Source organism: Cervus canadensis, chromosome 6 (genome assembly GCF_019320065.1).
Source record: "Cervus canadensis isolate Bull #8, Minnesota chromosome 6, ASM1932006v1, whole genome shotgun sequence".
In the NCBI taxonomy this organism is placed as follows: domain Eukaryota; kingdom Metazoa; phylum Chordata; class Mammalia; order Artiodactyla; family Cervidae; genus Cervus; species Cervus canadensis.
The window spans coordinates 50630954-50656316 of NC_057391.1; the positions used below are offsets into that span (position 1 = coordinate 50630954).

The 25363-nt window shown below is 39.8% G+C and overlaps 1 protein-coding gene across 2 annotated transcripts in view; it reads left to right on the forward strand.

Annotated features, from left to right (window-relative positions):
- The window catches only part of NEDD4 (NEDD4 E3 ubiquitin protein ligase), a 132608-nt gene that overhangs the window by 93421 nt on the left and 13824 nt on the right, over positions 1-25363 (forward strand). For both annotated transcript variants that reach the window (XM_043471894.1, XM_043471893.1), the window contains 9 exons: positions 4578-4643; positions 7731-7850; positions 9336-9539; positions 10991-11071; positions 11298-11352; positions 11452-11510; positions 12542-12607; positions 17056-17285; positions 18004-18125. In XM_043471894.1, the coding sequence (XP_043327829.1) occupies positions 4578-4643; positions 7731-7850; positions 9336-9539; positions 10991-11071; positions 11298-11352; positions 11452-11510; positions 12542-12607; positions 17056-17285; positions 18004-18125 (1003 nt within the window). The remainder of the gene's footprint in view (positions 1-4577; positions 4644-7730; positions 7851-9335; positions 9540-10990; positions 11072-11297; positions 11353-11451; positions 11511-12541; positions 12608-17055; positions 17286-18003; positions 18126-25363) is intronic.

The following is a 25363-nucleotide window of genomic DNA, read 5'->3' on the forward strand; positions in this document are numbered from 1 at the left end:
GCTTCTTAGATTTTGGTGGAGCTTCAGGATTTTATATTTTTATATATAAATATTATATATGTATTTTATATATAAATAAATGTGGACTTCCCTGGTGGCTCAGTGGTCAAGAATCTGCCTGCCAATGCAGGAAATGTGGGTTTGATCCCTGGGTCAGGAAGATCCCCTGGAGAAGGAAATGGCAACCTGGGAATATTCTTGCCTGGGAAATCCCATGGACAGAGGCACCTGGTGGGCTACAGTTCATGGGGTTGTAAGAATCAGACATGACATAGCAACTGAGTACACACACACACACACACACACACACACACGTTATTCCATTCAGTATTTAACCTTTGCATAAAATGTTGTCTTTTTTTTCCATTTTTGTTGAGATATAATTGACATAATACATTGTGTTAGTTTAAGGTGTAGAACATAATGATTTGATCTATGTATTGCAAAATTGTAAGTTTAGTTAATATACAACACCTTGTGGTTTTTTTTCTTGTGATGACAAAATATTGTCTTAAACTGCACATAATAATGTGTTAGGGACTTTTGTATTTTACAGTATGGCCATTTTCAAATATCCCCACTAACAGTATGGAGCAGAGCTGTGGAAAATCCAAATGGTCATTGGAGTCTAATTATCCATTACATAAATCAATGCCCTCAGCCACAGACTATTAGGAACACACTTGTAATTGAACAAGTTGAGTTTATTACTCATTTCAGCAAGGGAATACAAACCATGAACATCTCGGTAATAGTATGTTATGAAAGACTTAAAGGATTTCAACTTGTGTTAGGCAATTTTCAGGAGGGTTTAATGAAGCAGGACCTCACATTGGATGCTATCAGGAAGCAGGGATAATTCTGTGATGTGGTGTCTTAAATCTTATCTGTAGCAAGGCTAAAGCTATGATTAGCAAAAAGCAGCAGTCACTTGTATCTGCCAGGATAGGGAGATATTTGGTATCTTGTGGTTTGGACAGTGTTCATGTTTTGCTATGTTTAGGCATGATTACAAAGTAGTCTTGATTTTGTCTTGAACTGTGCTGATGAGTGCCAGGCCAAGTCCTGGGTGCTTGGGGTTACTCTTCTCCTTTTCAGGGATACCACACATGTCACCAACACACATGTGAAAAAGAGCTGATATACTTTGACTAAACAAGGAGATAGATGACCTTCTCACTTCAGCAGCCACTATAAACTTGCTATCTCTGGGGTCCAGAAGCCAGTATTCCAACATACACTGCCCTGATCGGATCCTTGTGGCTAACTCTCTCATTTGTATCAAAGGAGACATTTCAATGGAAGACAAAGAAGTGTTCAAGGATATTGTGGTCATTTCCTTTTGGAATTCTGCACTTTCCATTCCATTAGTAAATATGGAGGGCTGACTATGGTTTTATGCTGGTTAAAATATCTTTAGAATACAGTTCACCCATCTGTTTAAGTATTGCCCATGGCTGCTTTCACAGTAAATTAACAGAGACGATATAGTCAACAAAAACTACTTACTATCTGGACCTTAACAGAAAAATTTGCTGACTTCTGTTTTAGCACCTTTCTCATGATGCTTCAATGTAGACAGTTCTATGTAAATGCCTGTGTGAATATCCAAGAGCAGATAGGCCTGCCTGCTCCCTTCCCCTCCTTTCTTCCATCCATCTATCTTCCATTCATGTCATTTCATTTTTTTGTTTGAAGAGTGGGAAAGATCAGTCAAAGACTTAAAGGATAAACTATATTGATTTTTCTGGTGACATCCTATTCTCTTTCCTCCTGTTATTTTTATTTTTTTAATTACTAAAGTAATAGGTGGCATCTATACAACGGTATACTATGTAGTCACTGAAAAGAATGAAGTATCTTTGAATACATATGTTGTATGGAACAAAGAAATATTGCTCAGTGGAAAACTGAGGTACTGAGCAGTGTGTTTGATGTGTTACCATTTATAAAATTATTTACATGACAGAATAAATATGTGTATTATATTTCTTGAAAACTAAACTAGGTAACCTTGCTCAGCTCTAAAGAGAAAAACATGGTGAGCAGAGCATATATCTTTCGTACCTTTTGAATTTATTAATTCAAAAAAGTTAATTTATTATTTTTAAAGTATTGTATGGTCATGGTTAAAAATTGAAACAGTACTGAGGTGTATAAAATAAAAATTAAGTTTTCCATCTTACCTCTGACATATGCTCCATCAATTGCCATTAATGGTTTGGCATATATTGTTTTTTTTTATTTACTTTATTGAAATATAATTGATTCACAATGTTGTATTAATTTCTGGTGTACAGCACAGTGATTCAGTTATATATATATACATATACACACATTCTTTTTCATATTCTTTTCCATTGTAGTTTATCACAGGATGTTGAATATAGTTTCCTGTACTATACAGTAGGGCCTTCTTGTTTATCCATTCTACATTTAATAGTTTGCGTCTGCTAATCCCAAACTCCCGGTCCATCCCTCCCCCATTCTCCTCACCCTTGGCAACCACAAGTCTGTTCTCTATGTTTATGACTCTTTCTGTTTTGTCGATAAGTTCATTTGTGTTGTATTTTAAATTCCATGTGTAAGTGATATCATATGGTATTTGTCTCTTTTACTTAGTTTGATAATCTCTAGGTCTGTCCATGTTGCTGCAAATGGCATTATTTCATTCTTTTTTATGGTTGAATAATATTTCATTGTGTGTGTGTACATGCACATACACACACATGCACCATATCTTTTTTTGTTTTTATTTCCAATTGAAGGATAATCGCTTTCCAGTATTGTGTTGATTTCTGCCATACATCAGCATGAATCAGTCATAGGCATACCTATGTCCCCTCCCTCTTGAACTTCCCTCCCACCTCCCATCCTGTTCTCTCCCCAGTGGTCACAGAACACCAGTTTGAGCTCCCTGAATCTTACAGCAGAATCCCACTGGCTGTTATATATGTGATAGTGTGTGTTTCCATGCTACTCTCTCCATTCGTCCCACCCTCTCCTTCCCCCTGCTCCTCATGTCCACAAGTCTGTTCTCTGTGTGTGCATCTCTGTTGCTGCCTTGCAAATAGGTTCATCAGTACCATCTTTCTAGATTCCATATATACATGTTAATAGTCAATATTTGTTTTTCTCTTTCTGACTTACTTCACTCTGTATAGTAGGCTCTAGGTTCATCCACCTCATTAGAACTGACTCAAATGCATTCCTTTTATGGCTGAATAATACTTCATTATATATATGTACCACAGCTTCTTTATCCATTCATCTGTCAGACATCTAGGTTGCTTCCATGTCCTACCATTGTCAGTGGTGCTGCAGTGAAGAGTGGGGTACATGTATCTTTTTCAGTTATTGGTTTTCTCAGGGTATAAGTGGTTTGGTATATATAGTCTTAAACATTTTCTATGTGTGCATAAAGATGCATGTACACATATTTGTATATCAGTTTTTTTAGCCTGAGATCATCTTGCACACACTTTTTGATAACTTATTTTTTATGTACTGTATCATAGACATTGGACCATTTCAGTAAATATAGAAGTGCTCTTTTTATAACCACCACCAACAAAATAATCAAATGGCATTCCCTTGTGCAAGTAACCCTTAAGCTGTTTCTCCAGTTTCCTTCGATGGACTTCAGATCGTTTACAGTTCTTTGTTATTGGAAACAATCCTACCGTGGCTCCTCTGAATTAAGCCCTACGTATATTATAAATGTTAATGTCATTAAGTAACCAAACTAAAATATTTCAGAAAGTGACAGCAGCATGCATATAAAAGCACAGGAAGGGAAAAATACTGGATTTCTAGGAAACAAGTAATCTTGAATGTCCAGAGGGTGGCTTGTGAGGTAAGAGGGCTGGAGTCAGCCCTGGAAGCTCACCCACATTGTGTTCTGTGCTGTAGATTTTACCCTAGTGACGGAAGAAGTCATTGAAGGGCTCTGAGTGAGAGAATGGTGATGAAATCTGTGCTGCAGAACGCTCTCTGGCTGCAACTCGTGGTATGGAGGGCAGATTTAAGCAAAAAAGACTTGCAGCAGTCAAATCTGTTAGGATGTTGCCACACTTAATAGTCAAAGTGACAAGTGATGAGAACTTGAAATTTTTTTTTAAAGTGCAAGGGAAATGGATTTGAGAGCTTGCAAAGAAATAGAATGTGTAGCATCTGGTGACTGAGCTGGCCATAGGAACAGGAGGGGAGAACTCAGGGGACTGACTGATGTTTGCCTGGCGGGCAGCTGCTGGCCTCCCAGGCTGCCCACTGAAGACGAGGAATACCTGAGAGGGAACGGTGTGGACAGGGGAAAACTGAGTTCAGTTTTGAATACAATAAAGGGCTCTCTGTTAGACATTCAAGAAACGGTGTCCAGGAGACGGTCTAGGACTCAGGGGGAGAATTGTGAGCTGGAATTTGGAAGGTGTTTGGTGTTGAACGAGGCTGAGAGAATCTCCATGTGGGTGGAGTGGGTGTTCATTTTTCTTCCCCATCACACCCACCCCACTACCTTATCTGCCGTTCAGAGACAAAGCAGAGACCTAAAGTTATCTTGTCCTTTTTTTTTGTATAAGAATCATTCCAGCAGAAGAGGCAGCTTACAAGCCTATACTTTTGAGGAACAGCCTACACTTCCTGTGGTAAGTTTTAGCCCCTCCCCTCAATCCTCAATAAAAACATAAGACTCAGCAACTTTTTTTTTTTTGAACACTGAATATGAATGTTTGCTCCAGCATAGTATCTGGGCTCTGGGGGATGAGGTTGGGGGAGGGGAATGGGATAGGTAGGCCCTTTAAAGACAAAACCCAGAGAACTGTCTCTCTCATAGGGAGAAAGCCAAGTCCCCACATGCCAGTGGCTGTGGGTGGCCTTCAGGCTTGGCAGGTGAAGGGCTGTGCAGGCTGGATGTATTGCATACTGATCAGGACTGTGGCGTCCAGGGGCCTCTGCCCTGTGCCCAGCCTGTGTGTCCTGCAGCTGTTTCTGTCCCAGACATGAAGCTACATCAGCAGCCGGTCACATGGGCGGGTGTGCACATGTGTCGGCAGGCTCAGCAGCCAGGATGGAGTTTGTCAACCCCCTTCTCAGTCTTGTTGTTTTCCAGGCTGCCAAACCATCCACTGCCTCTTCAGTAGCATCTCTAGCCATGACCTTGACTAGAGCTTAGACTTCATAGCTTCAGGCCTTTTAGTCTCCCAGCCTCCATCCTCTTTCTGACTCAGCTCTCACCTGGGTTCGAACCCTGGGTTGGGAAGATCCCCTGGAGAAGGGAACAGCTACCCACTCCAGTATTCTTGCCTGGAGAATCCCATGGACAGAGGACCCTGGTGGGCTACAGTCCATGGGGTCACAAAGAGTCGGATAGTACTGAGCAGGTTTCACTTTCACTGCTTTGAGTTCGTCTCTTCCTTATATGGGCACCACTTATTTTTTTAAACTAAATGTAAATGTCCAGGCTCCCAGCTCCTTGAGCCTCCCCTATCCCTTAGCCACCTATGGACTACCCCACCACCACCACCTTTATTCCTGCCTGAGCTCTTTCTTCCAAACACGTTCCTATGAATTCTCTCCCTTTTCTGGGTATGTGCGTGTTCCACTTCCCCACTTGGAACGGCCACCTCACTTTTTTTCTACCAACAGTTTGTGATTTTGAATGGCAGCCTATATATTAATTTTGGAAAGTGGGGGTTGTTTTCACTTTTATGGGGGTTCCAGCAAAGGAATTCACAAAAGGCCTTGAATTGGCTGATCCTTCTAGAAAGGTGGCCCTGCACCAAGAGAGGAACATGAGCACTTTGCAGAGGAAAGAGGTGGGGGCACCCACCTGTGCATTTGGCCCAGTCAGTATCAACCTTCAACACGAAGGTGGATGCCACAGAAAGACTGCCCTCCCTCACCTTCCTCTGCCTTAGTGCCCCATGTCTGGCCATCTCCACTCAACTTATTGTTGTTCAGTTGCTCAGTCGTGTCCAACTCTTTGCAACCCCATGGACTTCTCTTTCCTTCACCATCTCCCGGAGTTTGCTCAGACTCATGTCTGTTGAGTTGATGATGCCATCCATAATGCCATGAGATGTCATCCTCTGTCCACTCACCTGGAGCCACTTAAACTGAGATCCCTAGGTGTCTCTCCCGCTGCATTTCGCATTGTCCTCTATACAGTGAAACTGGTGAATTTCTGATTCACTGACAGGCAGCCATCCAAGAAACAATTTTAAGTGTACCAAATGAGCTACAGAATCTAGAGATGATTTACATTTTGTGTACTGGAAAAGCTATTCCCATGCCTTTTCCTTCTTAATACATTGATTAGAGATTTGTTTGCTTTCACAAAGCTTTCTTAAGGTATAATTTACATACCATAACATCCACCCATTTTTAAGTACACAAACAAGTTTTAGTAAATTTATACAGTTGTGCAAACATGACCACACTCAAGTTTGAGAACACTTCCATCACCACAAAAAGTGTTCTTAATCCTAATACCTACTCTTAGGTGTAGAGTAATACAGGTCACTACTCGTCTGCTTTCTGTTGCTAGTTTTGCCTTTTCTAGGAATTTCATGTAAGTGGAATCATACGGTGTGCCATCTTATGCATCTGGCTTCTTTCACTTACTACGATGTTTTTGAGATTTATCCATGTTGCTACATGTTTCAGTAGCTCATGATATTCCATCATTGTAGATGTGTCTACTATGTCCCATTGATCTACTCACTAGCTGTTAGACATTTGTAATGCCGGGCAACTTTGAATTCCATTATTTTATAGACTCAGAGCTCATTGCAACTGTCAGCAATGTACATCTACCTCTGTGTATCTACAGAACAGTGTATCTAGTGAACAGACTAGTGGTCATAGTTTTTGTATTAATATGTAAGACACATTAGGGAACCAAGCCAAACGTTGTAGAATCTAATCTAACTTAAAAGACAATAGGAAAAAAAAAATACAATAGGAAGGTCAGACCTGGACTGTTTTCAGTAAACCTGGAAAAATAGACCTCTTTTGTTCATTAGCAATAAGCTACAGTAATCAGCAATTCCCCAGCCCTCACAGAAACAAAGCAGGGGTAACTTTTGACTTGGCACATATGGGTGATGATTTATGTAGTTTGACTACCTGTGTTCAAATCTCAGCTCCATGATAGCAATGTTATCTGTTAGGAATTTACTTCCATTTTCTAAAACTTCAGTTTTCTCATAAGTAAAAATGGGCCAGTAATATTGATTATCTCATTAAGATTTGTGTGGAGGTTAAATGACAGGATCGGTGTGGGAGCAGTATGTGGTTGTTACTACTCTCATGTTGTTATCACACGCATCATTATTGTCTGTTCTGTGTTTTGTTTTTTTTTTTAAGTGAAATGCTGTGCACTTTAAAATATGGTTTAAAATATGATTCATTATAAAGAGGGTTATCAGTGAAAAAGGAGATATGGTCCTTTAAAAAGGATTCTTTCTGGGAGCTTTCCTGGTGGTCCAGTGGCTAAGATTCCATGCTTGCAATGCAGGGGACCTGGGTTCAATCCTTGATGAGATAACCGGATCCCACATGCTGCAGCTAAAAGATCCTGCATGCAGCAACCAAGATCCCGTGTGTTACAGCTAAGACCCAACACAGTCAAATAAATAAAATAAATATTTTTAAAAATAGTAGTGATAAAATACAATAAATAAGAAGGATTCTTTCTTACTAATATTAAATTCTGTTATTCTTCACTGTAGCTTTTGCCTACTTCATCTGGATTACCACCAGGTTGGGAAGAAAAACAAGATGAAAGAGGAAGATCGTACTATGTGGATCACAATTGCAGAACTACTACCTGGATAAAGCCCACTGTACAGGTACCCTGCAGTCTGTTCATTATGGTGTTTTCTTAGGTAATTTAAACCATCATGTTTCTATGGGAGCTATTATAATACATCAGTGAGTAGTAGGTGCTGGATGCTTCTAATTATTTTCTGATATTGGTGCTATCTGTCGTTTGCTGCAGATCTCTAATACACATGAGTCATTACTGGTTATTAGGTAAAACAAGTCCATTTGGGACTAGGAGGACAAAGTAAATGATCTGGTCCACTGGGTAATTTTGTAATTGGAATGGTTAAGATCATTATTTTGCTAAAAAATAATCTTGGTGATTAGCATCTATCAAAGAACTTTGTCATAAGGACACTCTGTCCTTGGCAACAGTTTGCCTTTTGTATTAATAATATTTCTTTGTAAGCATTTAGGAAAATATCACCATTTCTCTTGAGAAATTTTTTAAAACTGAAAAGTACAGGGAATAACATAATAAGTATCCATTTTCTTAACATCCTGAATTTACCACTATTAACAGCTCACCGTATTGGTTCTAGATTTTTTTTTTAAAATAAAATCTTACAGAGAAAAGATTTTATCTTTTAACCAAGCACTTGGCCCCACTACTCAGAGGGAACTATCACTGTGAGCTTGTTGGGAATTCTTCCTGCCTATTTTATGTACTTGCTGCTAAGTCACTTCAGTCGTGTCCAACTCTATGTGACCCCATAGACGGCAGCCCACCAGGCTCCCCTGTCCCTGGGATTCTCCAGGCAAGAATACTGGAGTGGGTTGCCATTTCCTTCTCCAATGCATGAAAGTGAAAAATGAAAGTGAAGTCGCTCAGTTGTGTCCGACTCATAGCGACCCCATGGACTGCAGCCCACCAGGCTCCTCCGTCCATGGGATTTTCTAGGCAAGAGCACTGGAGTGGGGTGCCATTGCTATTTTATGTACTTAGTAAAGAGCTAAGAAATGCAAAATATTATTTATGTCCATGTGTCAAATTTAATAAAGATATTATGTAATTCTAAATATTTTTTTTGCTCACTATTGTTTTAAAATCCTATCATGTTGGTTTATATATAGATCTAGTACATTTTTTTTAGCTGCCTTATATTTTATCACAGGAATGTATTACATTTCAGTTATCCATTTCTGTAGTGGCTATTTACCATTTATTTTGTCTACCCACCATTTGAACCCATTTTTGTGTGTGGGAAATTCCCACTCAATGTGAGCCTTTGGGGTGAGCAAAAACAACCTTTTCTAGTTGTCACTGCAGCTTTCCTTGCAACTAGGGTTAACAGACTGTTAACCGCATCTTACTGCTCAAGAATTAGCTGAAAATTTTTAAATTGTTTTAAAAACAATCTTTGACAAAGCACTTTATTGGAGAAATGAGCCTCCAGTCTTTAGGCCTGTTTAGAAGTGTGTGCGCTGTTTGCAGATTCAGTTACCTTTTTAACCACAGCTATTTGTGTGCTCTCTATAAACATTACTACATAATTGAATTAATGTGCTAGGCCACAGTGGAGACCGGTCAGCTGCTGTCAAGCCAGGGTTCTTCTGCAGGCCCTCAGCCACAGGCCCCCGCGAGTGATGCAGCACAACAGGTGACCCAACCATCTGAAATGGAGCAAGGATTCCTTCCCAAAGGCTGGGAGGTCCGGCACGCACCAAACGGGAGGCCTTTCTTCATTGACCACAACACCAAAACCACCACCTGGGTAACTTCAGTGGTTTCCAGTTTAAATTTGTAATAACAGTAACAATCACTTACATGTAGTTGTTGATAATCTTTATAAGTATACATTAATATGGGCTTCCCTGGTGGTTTGGATGGTTAAGAATCTGCTTGCAATGCAGTAGAGACCCAGGTTTGATCTCTGGGTCCAGAAGATCTCTTGGAGAAGGGAATGGCTACCCAATCCATTCCTAGTCCTTATTTAAACGTATGTTGAATTCTTAATAGTATTATTTCTATTTAGTATATTTATACCTATTTTTAATATTGGGGGGGGGGATTGTTAAAGAGATACATTTATTTCCTGTTTGCAGTGGGCTTTTGTTTTGTTTTTGGTCATGCCACATGGCTTGTGGGATCTTAGTTCCCCAAACAGAGATTAAACCCATTCCACTCTTCAGTGGAAATGTGGAGTCCTAACTACCAGAGAAGTCTTGTGTTTCTTGTATTTGCAGTTTTTAGCTCCCTAGCCATAAATGCCCAGGAAAATATTTAGTCATAATCATTTCCCTTTATGTGAGGCCTCTAGTTCCAAAGTGCTTTTGAATCCATACCTCATAATATCCAGAAAGCCTTATGAGCTAAGTAGACTAAGTATTTTTATTTTAAGATAAGGTTTAAAGTTGTTGAGTAGTTGGTTCACCGCTAATAGAAAAACTACTGAAAATTATCAGTAAATGCAGAGATTTTTATTAATAAATTGTTTAAAAGTTACCAATATGCCTAAATTGAAATTATTTAATACATTATTTAATAAAACAATATTGAAATGATAATATATAAATAAATCCAAATAAATTAAATTCTGTTCTTTCTTTCAATAATTTGAGTTGCCTTTAATAACCTTTTTGAGCTTACCTTCTTATCTCTTAAAATTAATAAATTATCTAATAAATTATCACCTTAGCACCTGTATAGGTACCAAAAAGCACATTCAAGGCCTCAGAAATAACACAGAAAAAAGCTCCAGCTTTATGTCCACTGTTATACCAGTTTTTATTCAGAGAAGAGCCCTGTGTAGTTACATAATCCTTAAAGCATGGGCAAAATACTCTAAATGGTTTTTGTGAAAGAGCAAGTAAGTTAATACGGATCCTCCTCAAGATCTAATTGAATTTTTTTTAATTTTTAAATTAAATTTTTTTTTTTTTGCCCATGCCACACGGTATGTAGAATTATAGTTTCCCAGTCAGGAATCAAACCCATGCCCCCTGCAGTGGAAGCATGGAGTCTTAACCACTGGATTGCCAGGGTCCCTTAGAACTGAATATTATAGCCTATGAATGAGAGATTTTAGATGAGAACCTATTATTTCATTGAGTAAGCAAATGAAAGTGAATCCATTGATATTAGAAAACATAGTAACAGATTCACTTTCATGATTTTAAAGTTTGTGTGTGTATATTGTTTTCTTTATTTACTCTACCAAAAAAGGAAGATCCAAGACTGAAAATTCCAGCTCATCTGAGAGGAAAGACATCACTTGATTCTTCCAGTGATCTGGGGCCTTTACCTGTAAGTTTATAGAACTATTACCCATCTAACTTGACTGTCTCAAACATTTGTATTTCGAAATACAGTAGTTCTTTCACAGCTATAATTAATATTATTGTTTAAGTGTTGATGTCCTCTACTAAGAATGGAATATACAAATTAAATCAACCATATAACCAATACCATTTTTCTGCCCATACACTGAAAACCTGTTCCTAATATAATTGAAATATGTTCTTCATTATAGCCAGGATGGGAAGAAAGAACTCACACTGATGGAAGAATCTTTTACATAAATCACAGTATGTGCAATGTGATTTTTTTTCCATTACATTATCTTTTGTAATATCAAATTTTGTGCATGAGAATAAAGAACCTCTTTTTTTTCTCCCTTTCTTCAGATAGTAAAAAAACACAATGGGAAGACCCTCGTTTGCAGCATGTAGCAATAACTGGACCAGTAAGTCTCTTTGTATCATCATCCTCTGATGGGGTTGTCCTCTTACTTGTCTCTTCAAGGACAGATGATGAAGGGTATAGCACTAAATAAAGGTGTTGAGAGGAAAGCACATTTGCAAATCTCTCCTCTCCCCACCACCCATACGCCCGGTCTCAGTTATTTGAAAAGGGCATTTAAAGTAGTTACCTCTACTCTACACAACAACCTTGGGATGCCAGTGAGCCAGAAAGTTAACTCAGTAAAGCTAACTCAGCAAGGCCGCTGTGCTCAGACTGGTACTTGAAATAATCTGAAAAAAGAATGCTGAATCCTCAGTAAATCAGAGAGGAACCCAGAGTGTATCTGATGAGAAAGCCAACAGTGCCTTGTCAAATCAGGGTCATGTCTTGAACTTTTTGGTTGAAATCATTGTAAATACTGGTATATAAGACATTCATATTTAAAGTACAAGTATTACCATGTATGATGTTTATACTACTCTTGAGTCAGATTAATGATAGGAAAATAATTCTCCTCTTTTATATAGCTTCTTTTTCAGATTATAATTATTTTCTTATTCACAAAAATAAGTAAAATTGAAGATACAGTTCTTTCAGATTACTCTTGTGACTCCATGTTTAGTCTTTTAATGGATAAAAAAGGCAGCTCCTCAGAGTTCAAGGAAAAAGTACATTTTTCAAATTGTTCCTTTAATGGAGAAATCACTTTGAAAGTCTCTTTAGAAATGGAAATTTTCATTTCTAATATTTCTTTACTTGGAAGACATTTCCTGTTTCTGGCCTATTGCATTTCAAGAATACTGCATGATGAAAATTGCAGCCATAAGAATTGCTGGATACAATTTTATCTTAAACAGAGAAAATTTTTTAAGTTTTATATTTCTTTTTCTTTGAATTAAACTTTTCTTTCCAAATATTCTCTTTTAATGCCTTTAACTTATGTTCATAAAATACCCAGAGGGGAGTTTTTTAAATTGTTCCAGAATAAAACAACTTAAAGCTTCTTTATTTTTCCAAAATTTTTAACTCTAGGCAGTGCCCTACTCCAGGGATTACAAAAGAAAGTATGAGTTCTTCCGAAGAAAGTTGAAGAAGCAGGTTAGTGATACTTATAATGAGTTCTTAGGAATGTTTGTCATATGGACTGAAAGCGTGAGAAGTACATTTGAAAAAGTAATAGACAGTTTATTATATATGAACAATTTTGAATAGCTTCTTTTAGGGAAAGGGTGCTTATTTTTTTAGTAGCTATAATATATGATTAGAGTCTAGTTATTTTATGTCTGTATGTTTCAATATGCCTTGCAATAGAGAAATGGTTTTAAAAATTTGCTTTTGAAGAAATCTAACTAGAGTTCCTCCTGGGTTTGTGGGGTTTGGGTTTTGTAGAAACTGAGCAAGAGTAAGTCAGGAGATTATCCTGTGGCCTAGACTTTGCTTGTGTAGGAGGACTCTGGATTCTGCTTCTGCTTGGACTGCTGTTTTCCAGTGTTAGTCACTCATTCTTTACAGCTTCAGGTATAATATATCTCTGCATAATTTGAATGTACGGCTGTGATTGGAGCAGTCCCCTTGTTGTTTATCTCCTTTTGCTTATCAGATATATTCAGAACACTTTTTCCATCACCACAAATTCAATGTGTTTGGCACTAAATCTGCCCATCTATTTCATTGCTATGGGTTATGACTGTTTTTTTAAGTAATTAACTTTTTTAAATTGAAAGAGTCTTTAAGTTCCATAATGCTTTACAGTTTTCAAAGGTTTCATACACATGGTTTTATATAATTCCATAATAACCCCTTTCCCCCCACCTGTGTATTGCCCCTCCCACACCCATAATCACTAGTTGGTTCTCTCTCTCTCTGTGTGTATATATATATATAATTTATTTATTTATTTTTGGCTGTGCTGGGTCTTCGCTGTTGTGTGGGCTCTTCTCTAGCTGTGGCGAGCAGGGGCTTCTTTCTCCTCATGGCAGTGCGCGGGCTTCTCATCATGGTGGCTTCTCTTGCGGTGCCCTCGGGCTCCAGGGCACAGCGGCCTCAGTAGTTGCGGTTCCTGGGCTCTAGAGCACAGGGTCAGTAGTCGCGGCGCACGGGGTCAGTTGCCCGTGGCATGTGGGACTCCCAGGACCAGGGATCAAACCCATGTCTCCTCCGTTGCCAGGTGGAGTCTTTATCACCGAGCCCCCACGGAAGCCCTGCTGTCTGTATCTGTGAGGGATGACCGTTTTTTAACGCCTTTCTGATTTGCTCCTGCGTCTCCCCTTGCCCTGCAGTTTAGGAATATGGCCACTAGGTGGCTACATTGGGTTACACTTCCTTGCCTTCCAAGCTGGAAGCCTGGTTTTCCAAAGATTCAAGATGGCTTCTGCTGCCACAAATTTTTCTCATCCAAAACAGGACAAAAATGAAATACAGTACTTATTTAGTGCAAATATGCCTTAATAAAATCTTAAAATATCTTCAGTGTTTTAAACTCATCTTTAATAATAACCTTGTTTTAAAATTGCTCTGGAAATTTGTTTTCTACTTCTTAAAATTCTTTGGGATTCTAAGTCTGTTTTGAATTACTTATATGGTAAATATTTTCACTCTTAATGACAAGACACTGGTGGAATAGAAGTATTAGCTTCTCCATTTGCCAATATGAACACTTATAAACATGTTACAGTGTCTAATGGTTGATATTCTCTAAGCAGCAGGTCACAGAACACAAAACCATAATGAAAGTGGTAATTTTTATTGAGTTCTGACCACATATTGGCATTTTTATTAAGTTACATGTATGATCCCTGTGTAATCTCTGCAATAACTCTATAATGAAAGGACTATTATTATCACATCTTAAAGTTGAGGAAGCTGAGGCTCAGAGAAACTAGGCAGTGTGATCAAGTTGCATGGTTATTAGCAGCAAAGCCAGGTACAAACCAAGTGGTGCTATGCCAGAGTCCATGCTTCTGACTCACATGACATACCAGATTGGGGATTAAGGGAAGAAGTTACCCAGAATGCAAGAAAGGTATATAAGAAGATGAAATTATGAAAGAAAAGATTAAGAGACATGAAGCTGTTCCAGAAGAAGAGCCTGAGGAAGAGGCTGAGAATCTGAATCCTCAGTTTAACAAAATGTCCCAAGCAGGATTTAAGAAATAAGATTCCTGTCTGGACACATTGCATCACAGCAGAAGAGCAGAACATCAAGGCGGAGATAAAAATGTGTGAAGCAGTGCTCCAAAGCCTTGAGCTGCCTTTATCCTTTCCCTCCACCTCATCCTTAACATGTCATTAGTTTGGATTAAGGGTGGCTAATCATTATTGAGATCACTGTGTGCCAGGCACTGTGTCAGCACATGCAATGCGTTGTCCCAGTTATTCCTAAAACAACTCCCTAAGGGTAGATACTTTTATCGTCCCTATTTTTTAGATGAGGTAATGAAGCGTTAGGAAAGCTGAAGCCAGGACTTGAACACAGAGTCACCTGACTCCAGAACCCATGCATGATCCACCACTCAGCTCAGATGTGGAAATTGCTCCTATGGCCTCCCTTCTGTAGCTGTCGCTCACTCAGAGGGCCCATTCATTTTCTGTCACTCAGGCTGTTTCAGGGGTCTTTCACTGACCCGTGTGTCTTTTGTCTCCCCTCGTGTGTGCTTAGCTGCTTAGTCATTTCTGACTCTTTGCGACCCCATGGACTGTAGCATTCCAGGCTCCTCTGTCCATGGGATTTTCCAGTCAAGAATACTGGAGTTGGTTGCTATTTCCTCCTCCAGGGGATCTTCCTGACTCAGGGATCGAACCCCAGTGTCCTATGTCTCCTGCATTGCAGGCAGAGTCTTTACCCGCTGAGCCATTGGGAAAGCTCCATTGAAATACCTTTTAGATCTGATGGCGTCATCCCCTGAGAACATAGCAAGAAGCCTGATCCTGCGACTCCCTGCTCAGCAGTGCTTCTTAGGCAGCCTTCACACTGTCTACACTGCGGCCTCAGACTGCTTCTGCAACTCCTTCTACTGGAATCCCTTCTCTTCTTCCCCTCCCCCTTCTGTACCATCCAGCTCTCAGATGGCTGGGACTCTTCTCCCTGCTTGCTGTTCCTCAGTCCTTCTCTCCCTTTCCACCCCAGCCAGGATGTTCTCTCGAAGCCTCCTTGGTTGTCTCACTTGTAATTAATAGCTCAGTTTTATTTTTGCCTACAACACTTTGCTTCTGTTTCTATTGTTAGCAATTTTTCTGCTCTTTTAAATCTCGGAATTAGTAACATTTACATTTGTTTCTCACACACACACCAGATTATAAACTCTCTGAAGAAGTGACCACACCTTATGCCATGTTTTCATTCCCTTTTCCTCCCATCTCTGGCCCCTTTGCAGTACCTACCTAGCATGGACCTGGCCCAGAGTGGGCCTTGAGTAAGTGCTTGTTGAGTCACTTAGCTGCACTAGTAGTTTGCCCACTGTCTAAAATTATAAAATTGCTTTTCTCCAGTTTTACCAGTTTTTTAAATTGCATAAGCAGCAGAGGAAACTGTTTGTGGTTTACTTCCTCTGCTGCTGACACAGAGAAGAAGTATACCATACTTCAGTTGCAGCCCTCAGCCTCAGCAGTTGTGGCACATGGGCTTAGTTGCTCCACAAAACTTACATTATACTTATATTGCTTATCTAAACTGCTTATATCATTATGTTCCTAAGGGCTTTGCATGTTTCCTAAGTATTTTGTGAGTGAAATTGATTTAGAGCTAGCCCTCTTTCCTTTTCTTGATTCTACAGAATGTTGGTGGCATGTTTTCTTTTCATGGTTTCCACTGGAACATTGCACACAGAGTACTCAAAAATAAAATATTCAGATATATTTCTATATAATTTACAGTAAGGTCTGCCTAAAAGCATAGTTATCTACATTTGTCATATAAGCAAATTGTGTATAAAAGATAAGTGAGGCGATGTAGCTCATTCATTAAGAACAGAGGCTCAGAAGCTAAGACTTTCTTAACTTGGATCTTTAGTTTCTTCATCCATAAATGAAGACAATAATAGGTTCTTCATAATGTTGTTATGAGGAGTAAATGAGTTAACCCATTAAAATTCTGGGAACAGTGCTGGCACAGTCTGTCAAAGTTAGCACCTGTTAATGAGTGAAGTAAACCGCTCCAGAGAGGAAATATGGAGGCCAGGGGAGAACCCTAAGCTGACAGGCAGACAAGTATTGAAAGCAGGCAGTGACTTGACTGTCAGTCACAGAATGTCTTTCTTGGATCTTAAAGTGGAAATGACTGCTCATGAAATGCCTTCATGTGAGTGTTACTGTCACTATCAGTAGCTGCTTCTTCAGATGTGAAAATGAGAAGTCTTTGTTATTACGTGACCAGAGAAAATGCATGAGTTCTTTAATGCTGTGGAAGGAATACAAGACAATATACCTAGGCCTGTTATCCCTGAAAAAAGATCTTGGGCACAGGAGTAGAATACAGTGAATTTTATAATGTTCATGAGAGAAATATGTGTTGAACTGATTTAAACAGTCTCTCTTCTCTGAATTTTCAGAATGACATTCCAAACAAATTTGAAATGAAACTTCGCCGTGCAACTGTTCTTGAGGACTCTTACAGGAGGATTATGGGGGTCAAGAGAGCAGACTTCCTTAAGGCTAGACTGTGGATTGAGTTTGATGGTGAAAAGGGACTAGATTATGGAGGAGTTGCCAGAGAATGGTTCTTTCTGATTTCGAAGGAGATGTTTAACCCTTATTATGGGTTGTTTGAATATTCTGCTACGTAAGTACCTTTACAATGACTGTGTACAGAAAAAAAGAAAATCACTGTTTTGAAAATAACAGAGTGACGTGATGGGAGGGAAATGTAAGTCACAATGCTCCAGAAAAGGGGAGAGGGTAACTAATGTTGTTTCAGAAATAACTTTTAAAAGTTATAGTGAAATATATATAATACAAAATTTACCATTCTTATCATGTTAAATGCATTCGTTGTTGTGCATCACCACCATCTACCTCCAGAACTTTTTCATCATCACACACTGAAACTCTGTATCCTTTAAACATGATCTCCCCCATTCCCTGGCATTAACCATTCTACTTTCTGTCTCTATAAACTGGACTGTTCTCAGTACCTTGTATAAGTAGAATCATACCGTATTTGACCTTTTATAACTGACTTAACTTCATTAGCATAGTGTTCTCAAGGTTTATCCATGTAGCAGTATGTGGTAGAATTTCCTTCCTTTTGAAGGCTGTGTAATATCCCATTATGTGTCTGTACCACATTTGTTTATCCATTTAGCTTTCAAAAACATTTTAATTGTTTCCACCTTTTGAACAAAATGACTATTTTTAAAACCATTAAATCCAGTGGTCTAATATGGTTGTAATAGAGTTGAACAACTGTAAAAAGAGGGAGACGATTTACAATTACTTGTCATGTTAAAATTTTTATATGAAATATAGAAAGGAGCATTTAAATGTGATTATCTTTACAGGGATAATTATACCCTACAGATAAATCCCAACTCTGGATTGTGCAATGAAGATCACCTCTCTTACTTCAAGTTTATTGGTCGGGTAGCTGGGATGGCGGTGTATCATGGCAAACTGTTGGATGGTTAGTATTTTTTTTTAATTGGAGGATAATTGCTTTACATGTTGTGTTGGTTTCCACAGTACATCAATGTGAACCAGTCGTGTGTGTGTGTATATATATATATGTATATATATATCCCCTCCCTCATGAGTCTCCCTTCCACCCAACCCCCCATCCCACCCCGCTCAGTTGCTGCAGAGCTGAGCTGAGCTCCCTGTGTTATACAGAGCCTTCCCACGAGCTATCTTATTTTACACATAGTGGTGTATAATTACCATTACACATTAACATTAACCATTACACATGGTAGTGTTTTTTTTTTTCTTTTTATTTATTTTAATTGGAGGTTATTTACTTTACAATATTGTGGTGGTTTTTCCTATACATTCACATGAATCAGCCATGGGTGTACATGTGTTCCCCATCCTGACCCTTCCTCCCACCTTCCTCCCCATCTCATCCCTCAGGGTCATCCCAGTGCACCAGCCCTGAGCACTGTCTCATGCATCCAACCTGGACTGGTGATCTGTTTCACATATGATAATATACATGTTTCAGTGCTATTCTCTCAGATCATCCCACCCTCGCTTTCTCCCACAGAGTCCAAAAGTCTGTTCTTTACATCTGTGTCTCTTTTGCTGTCTCGCATATAGGGTCATCATTACCATCTTTCTAAATTCCATATATATGAGTTAATATACTGTATTAGTGTTTTTCTTTCTGACTTACATCACTCTGTATAATAAGCTCCAGTTTCATCCACCTCATAAGAACTGATTCAAATGCATTCTTTTTAATAGCTGAGTAATATTCCATTGTGTATATGTACCACAGCTTTCTTATCCGTTCGTCTGCTGCTGGATATCTAGGTTGCTTCCATGTTCTGGCTATTATAAACAATGCTGTGATGAACACTAGGGTACGTGTGTCTCTTTCAGATCTGGTTTCCTCGGTGTGTATGCCCAGTAGTGGGATTGCTGGGTCATATGGCAGTTCTATTTCCAGTTTTTTAAGAAATCTCCACACTGTTCTCCATAGTGGCTGTACTAGTTTGCATTCCCACCAACAGTGTAAGAGGGTTCCTTTTTCTCCACACCCTCTCCAGCATTTATTATTTGTAGACTTTTTGATAGCAGCCATTCTGATCAGCATGAGTTGCAGGAGTTACTTGTTAATTTTTGAGATTAATTCTTTGTCAGTTGCTTTGTTTGCTGTTATTTTCTCCCATTCTCAACTCCTGCTGCTCAATTCCAGAAAAATAAATGACCCAATCAAAAAATGGGCCAAAGATCTAAACAGACAATTCTCCAAAGAAGACATACAGATGGCTAACAAACACATGAAAAGATGCTCAACATCACTCATTATCAGAGAAATGCAAATCAAAACACAGCGAGGTACCATTACACGCCAGTCAGGATGGCTGCTATCCAAAAGTCTACAAGCAATAAATGCTGGAGAGGGTGTGGAGAAAAGGGAACCCTCTTACATTGTTGGTGGGAATGCAAACTGGTACAGCCACTATGGAGAGAACATAGTGTGGAGATTTCTTAAAAAACTGGAAATAGAACTGCCGTATGACCCAGCAATCCCACTGCTGGGCATACACACTGAGGAAACCAGATCTGAAAGAGACACGTGTACCCCAATGTTCATCTCAGCACTGTTTATAATAGCCAGAACATGGAAGCAACCTAGATGCCCATCAGCAGACGAATGGATAAGAAAGCTATGATACATATATACAATGGAATATTACTCAGCCACTAAAAAGAATGCATTTGAAGCAGTTCTAATGAGATGGATAAAACTGGAGCCCATTATACAGGGTGAAGTAAGGCAGAAAGATAAACACCAATATATTATACTAATGCATATATATGGAATTTAGAAAGATGGTAATGATGACCCTATATGTGAGACAGCAAAAGAGACACAGATGTAAAGAACAGACTTTTGGACTCTGTGGGAGAAGGCGAGGGTGGGATGATCTGAGAGAACAGCATCGAAACATGTATATTATCAAGTGTGAAACAGATCGCCAGTCCAGTAATAAAATAAAAATTAAAAAATTTAAAAATATATATTTTCTCCCATTCTGAAGGCTGTCTTTTCACTTTGCTTATAGTTTCCTTCATTGTGCAAAAGCTTTTAAGTTTAATTAGGTCCCATTTGTTTATTTATTTTTTTTTTATTTCCATTACTCTGGGAGGTGGGTCATAGAGGATCCTGCTATGATTTACATCAGAGAGTGTTTTGCCTATGTTTTCCTCTAGGAGTTTTATAGTTTCTGGTCTTACATTTACGTCTTTAATCCATTTTGAGTTTATTTTTGTGTTTGGTGTTAGAAAGTATTCTAGATTCATTCTTTTACAAGTGGTTGACCAGTTTTCCCAGCACCACTTGTTAAAGAGATGGTCTTTTCTCCGTTGTGGTCAGAAAAGATGCTTGAGATGATTTCAATAGTCTTGAATTTACCAAGGCTAGATTTTATGGCCCAGGATGTGATCTATCCTGAAGAAGGTTCTGTGTGTACTTGAGAAAAAGGTGAAATTCATTGTTTTAGGGTGAAATGTCTTATAGATATCAATTAGGTCTAACTGGTCCATTATATCATTTAAAGTTTGTGTTTCCTCACTAATTTTCTGTTTAGTTGATCTATCCACAGGTGTGAGTGAGGTATTAAAGTCTCTCACTATTATGGTGTTACTGTTAATTTCCCCTTTCATACTCGTTAGCATTTGCCTTACATATTGCAGTGCTCCTATGTTGGGTGCATATATATTTATAGTTGTTATATCTTCTTCCTTTGATCATTATGTAGTGTCCTTCTTTGTCTCTTCATGGTCTTTATTTCAAAGTCTATTTTATCTGATATGAGTATTGCTACTCCTGCTTTTTTTTTGGTCTCCATTTGCGTGATACATCTTTTTCCAGCCCTTCACTTTCAGTCTGTATATGTCCCTAGGTTTGAGGTGGATCTCTTGTAGACAGCATATATAGGGGGCTTGTTTTTGTATCCATTCAGTCAGTCTTTGTCTTTTGGTTGGGGCATTCAACACATTTACATTTAAGGTAATTATTGATAAGTATGGTCCCATTGCCATTTACTTTATTATTTTTGGTTCAAGTTTATAAATCTTTTCTGTGTTTCCTGTCTAGAGAAGATCCTTTAGCATTTGTTGGAGTGCTGGTTTGGTGGTGCTGGATTCTCTGAACTTTTGCTTGTCTGTAAAGCTTTTGAATTCTCCTTTATATCTGAATGAGATCCTTGCTGGGTACAGTAATCTGGGTTGTAGGTTTTTCTCTTTTATCACTTTTAAGTATGTCCTGTCATTCCCTTCTTGCTTGAAGAGTTTCTATTGAAAGATCAGCTGGGGATCCCCTTATGAGTTATTTGTTGTTTTTCCCTTGCTGCTTTTAATATTTGTTCTTTGTGTTTTATCTTTGTTAATTTGATTACTGTTTGTCTTGGCATCTTTTGCCTTGGGACTCTCTGGGTGTCTTGGACTTGGGTAGCTATTTCCTTCCCCATTTTAGGAAAGTTTTCAACTATTATTTCCTCAAGTATTTTCTCATGGCCTTTCTTTTTGTCTTCTTCTTCTGGGACTCCTATGATTCAAATGTTGGGGCATTTGACATTGTCCCAGAGGTCTCTGAGATTGTCCTCATTTCTTTCTATTCTTTTTTCTTTTTTCCTCTCTGCTTCATTTATTTCCACCTTCTATCTTCCACCTCACTTATCCTATCTCTTCTGCCTCAGTTATTCTCCTGTTGGTTCCCTCCAGAGTGCTTTTGATCTCAGTTATTGCATTATTCATTATTGATTGACTCTTTTATTTCTTCTAGGTCCTTGTTAAACTTTTCTTGCATCTTCTCAATCCTTGTCTCCAGACTATTTATCTGTAACTCCATTTTGTTTTCAAGATTTTGGATCATTTTTACTATCATTATTCTGAATTCTTTTTCAGGTAGACTCCCTATCTCCTCCTCTTTTGTTTGGCTTGGTGGGCTTTTATAATGTTCCTTTACCTGCTGAATATTTCTCTGCCATTTCATCTTGTTTAGATTGCTGTGTTTGGGGTGGCCTTTCTGTAGGCTGGAAGTTTGTGGTTCCTCTTTATTATGGCAGTTCCTCCCTGTGGGTGGGGTTGGACGAGTGGCTTGTCAAGGTTTCCTGGTTAGGGAAGCTTGCGTTGGTGTTCTGATGGATGGAGTTGGATCTCTTCTCTCTGGAGTTCAGTGAAGTGTCCAATTGTGAGTTTTGAGATGTCTATGGGTTTGATGTGACTTTTTGGCTGCCTATATTTTTGTGCTCAGGGTATGTTATTGTGTTGTTGAAGAATTAGCTTGGTATGTCTTGCTGTGCAACTTGTTGGCTCTTGGGTGGAGCTTGGTTTCAGTATAGGTATGGAGGCTTTTGGATGAGCTCTTGTCGATTAATGTTCCCTGGAGTCGGGAGTTTTCTGGTGTTCTCAAGTTTTGGATTTAAGCCTCCTGCCTCTGGCTTTCAGTCTTATTCTTACAGTAGCCCCAAGACGTCTCCATCCATACAGCACTGATGATAAAACAGCTAGGTTAATGGTGAAAAGATTCTCCACAGTGGGGGACACTCAGAAAGGTTCAGAGAGTTACATGGAGAAGAGAAGAGGGAGGAAGGAGATAGAGGTGACCAGGAGAAGAGGGGGAGTCGAAAGGGGAGAGAGCAATCTATCCAGTAATCAGTTACCTATTTGCTCTCCACAGTCTGGAACACTCAGAGAGGTTCACAGAGTTCCATAGACAAGAGAAGAGGGAGGAAGGAGCTAGAGGTGACCAGGAGGAGAGGAGAGGGGGGTCAAAAGGAGAGAGACCAATCTAGCCTGTGATCAGTTCCCTAAGTGTTCTCCACAGCCTGGAACACCCAGAGAGATTCACAGAGTTAAGCAGAGAAGAGAAGTGGGAGGGAAGAGATAGAGGTGACCTGGGGGAGAAAAGGGAGAGTCAAAAGGGGAGAGAGCAATCAAGCCAGTAATCACACTCTTAAGTAAAAATGTACTGAATATTGGATTCTTAAAGGTACAGAAATGATTCAGTTCAGTTCAGTTCAGTCACTCAGTCGTGTCCAACTCTTTGCGACCCCATGAATCACAGCACGCCAGGCCTCCCTGTCCATCACCAACTCCGAAAATTACTCAAACTCATGTCCATCGAGTCGGTGATGCCATCCAGCCATCTCATCCTCTGTCGTCCCCTTCTCCTCCTGCCCCCAATCCCTCCCAGCATCAGGGTCTTTTCCAATGAGTCAGCTCTTTGCGTGAGGTGGCCAAAGTATTGGAGTTAAAGCTTCAGCATCAGTCCTTCCAATGAACACCCAGGACTGATCTCCTTTAGGATGGACTGGTTGGATCTCCTTGCAGTCCAAAGGACTCTCAAGAGTCTTCTCCAACACCACAGTTCAAAAGCATCAATTCTTCGGTGCTCAGCTTTCTTCACAGTCCAATTCTCACATCCATACATGACCACTGGAAAAACCATAGCCTTGACTAGACGGGCCTTTGTTGACAAAGTGATGTCTCTGCTTTTTAATATGCTATCTGGGTTGGTCATAACTTTCCTTCCAAGGAAATTGGAATTGATAACAAATACCAAAAAGTAAAGATTAAAAATCCAGAGTAGAGGTTAGACTCTCAAAATTACAATATTAAAAAAACAAAACAAAATCACAAAAGTTATAAAAATATACATATATGAAATTTGCTTTAAAAATAGGGTCTTTTTTTTGCAAGTTAATAGTAGATTTTAAAAATTTAAAGGAGTAATAAAGAACTTAAAAGTAAAAAAAAAAAAATTAAAAAATTATAATAGTAGAATATATCTAGGAATTTCTCTGGAGCCATAGAGGGCAATGTGGGGTCAGTTCAGTTTCAGATAGTTCCTTGTTCCAGCTTATACTTCTTCTCAGGGTCTATAGGCCCCTTCCAGTGTATCCAGTGCTAACTACAGGGTTTTAATCTGTTGCACCTGTCACTTCCAAAGCGGTTCCCTCTTCTTTGTTTGTTTCGGCTTCCTCTGTTTGCATGTCTCTTCAGTATCTAACTTCTGCCCTGACACAAGGGGGTGAAAGTGGTCATTTATTTAGGCTCACTTGTTCAGTTGTGCTGCGGGGAGGGAGGAACACTGCCATCAAATATCACTGGCGTGTGTGGGGAGTGCTCTCAGTGTCTGGGCCACGCTGGGTTTGCCCCCGCTCACCATATGTTTGCTTTCCCCTTCTACACTGCTCAGGCTCCACGTTGCTCTGGAGGGGAACTGTCTAAGGCGGGCCCTAGGTTGCGTGCACTTCCCAGGTCTGAGCCACTCAGGTTCAGGTTCTCGGGTACTCCACAAAGGCACAGACCTGGTTGGGCCTGAGTTTTATGCCCTTCCCAGGTCCGAGCCGCTCAGGTGACCAGGTGCTTGGCGAGCGCACACTCCCCAGGTGGGCGGTGCGTCTTATCACCTCCGCGTCCCAGCCACTCGGTTTCCCGGGGGTGCAGCGGGAGCGCTGCCTCAGGTGTGCCCGTGTGTCTCCTCTGGGGAGCCGATCTCTGGCTGCCACCCTCCTTGTGGATGTCAGCTATCCAGGATCCCAGGAAGACTTGGTTAGCAACTGGGAGCCTGCTCACGGTTTGGTAGAGGATGCCGTCTCTGGGGCCAAGTTTTCCCCTTACCTTCCGGCTCTGGCTGTCGCCGCCTGCCTCTCTGCCTCCGGCGAGGGATGGGCCGGTCCACTGTTGGCTAGCTCTTCTCTGGTATTCACTCAGTCCTATGTTCTGTGAGCAGACATGGCAATGCCTTAGGTTAGAGCTTTTTACGGGAAAGTTCTCTCTCTCTCTCTCTTTTTTTTTTTTCCTCTCTCTGGCTATCCCACAGTTTGGGTTGCCATCTCGTGTTAGCTCCCTCAGATTGCGCTCAGGGCCTTCAGGCTCAATCCTTACCCAAAGCAATGCAGCGCGCGCCTCCCTGTTCAGCCCCCACTTGCTGGTGGTGGACGTGAGCCTCTGGGCTACTTCTCCGCTGGGAGTTGCAGTTAGGCGCGTAATCTGTGGGTTTTATTTATTTATTTTTTCCTTCCAGTTATGTTGCCCTCTGAGATTCCAAAACTCCCACAGACCCGCTGATGAGAGGGTTTCCTGGTATTTGGAAACTTCTCCTCTTTTATGACTGTCTCCCCGAGACGGGTCTCTGTCCCTAACTCTTTTGTCTCTCTTTTTATCTGTTGTCCTACCTCCTTTCAA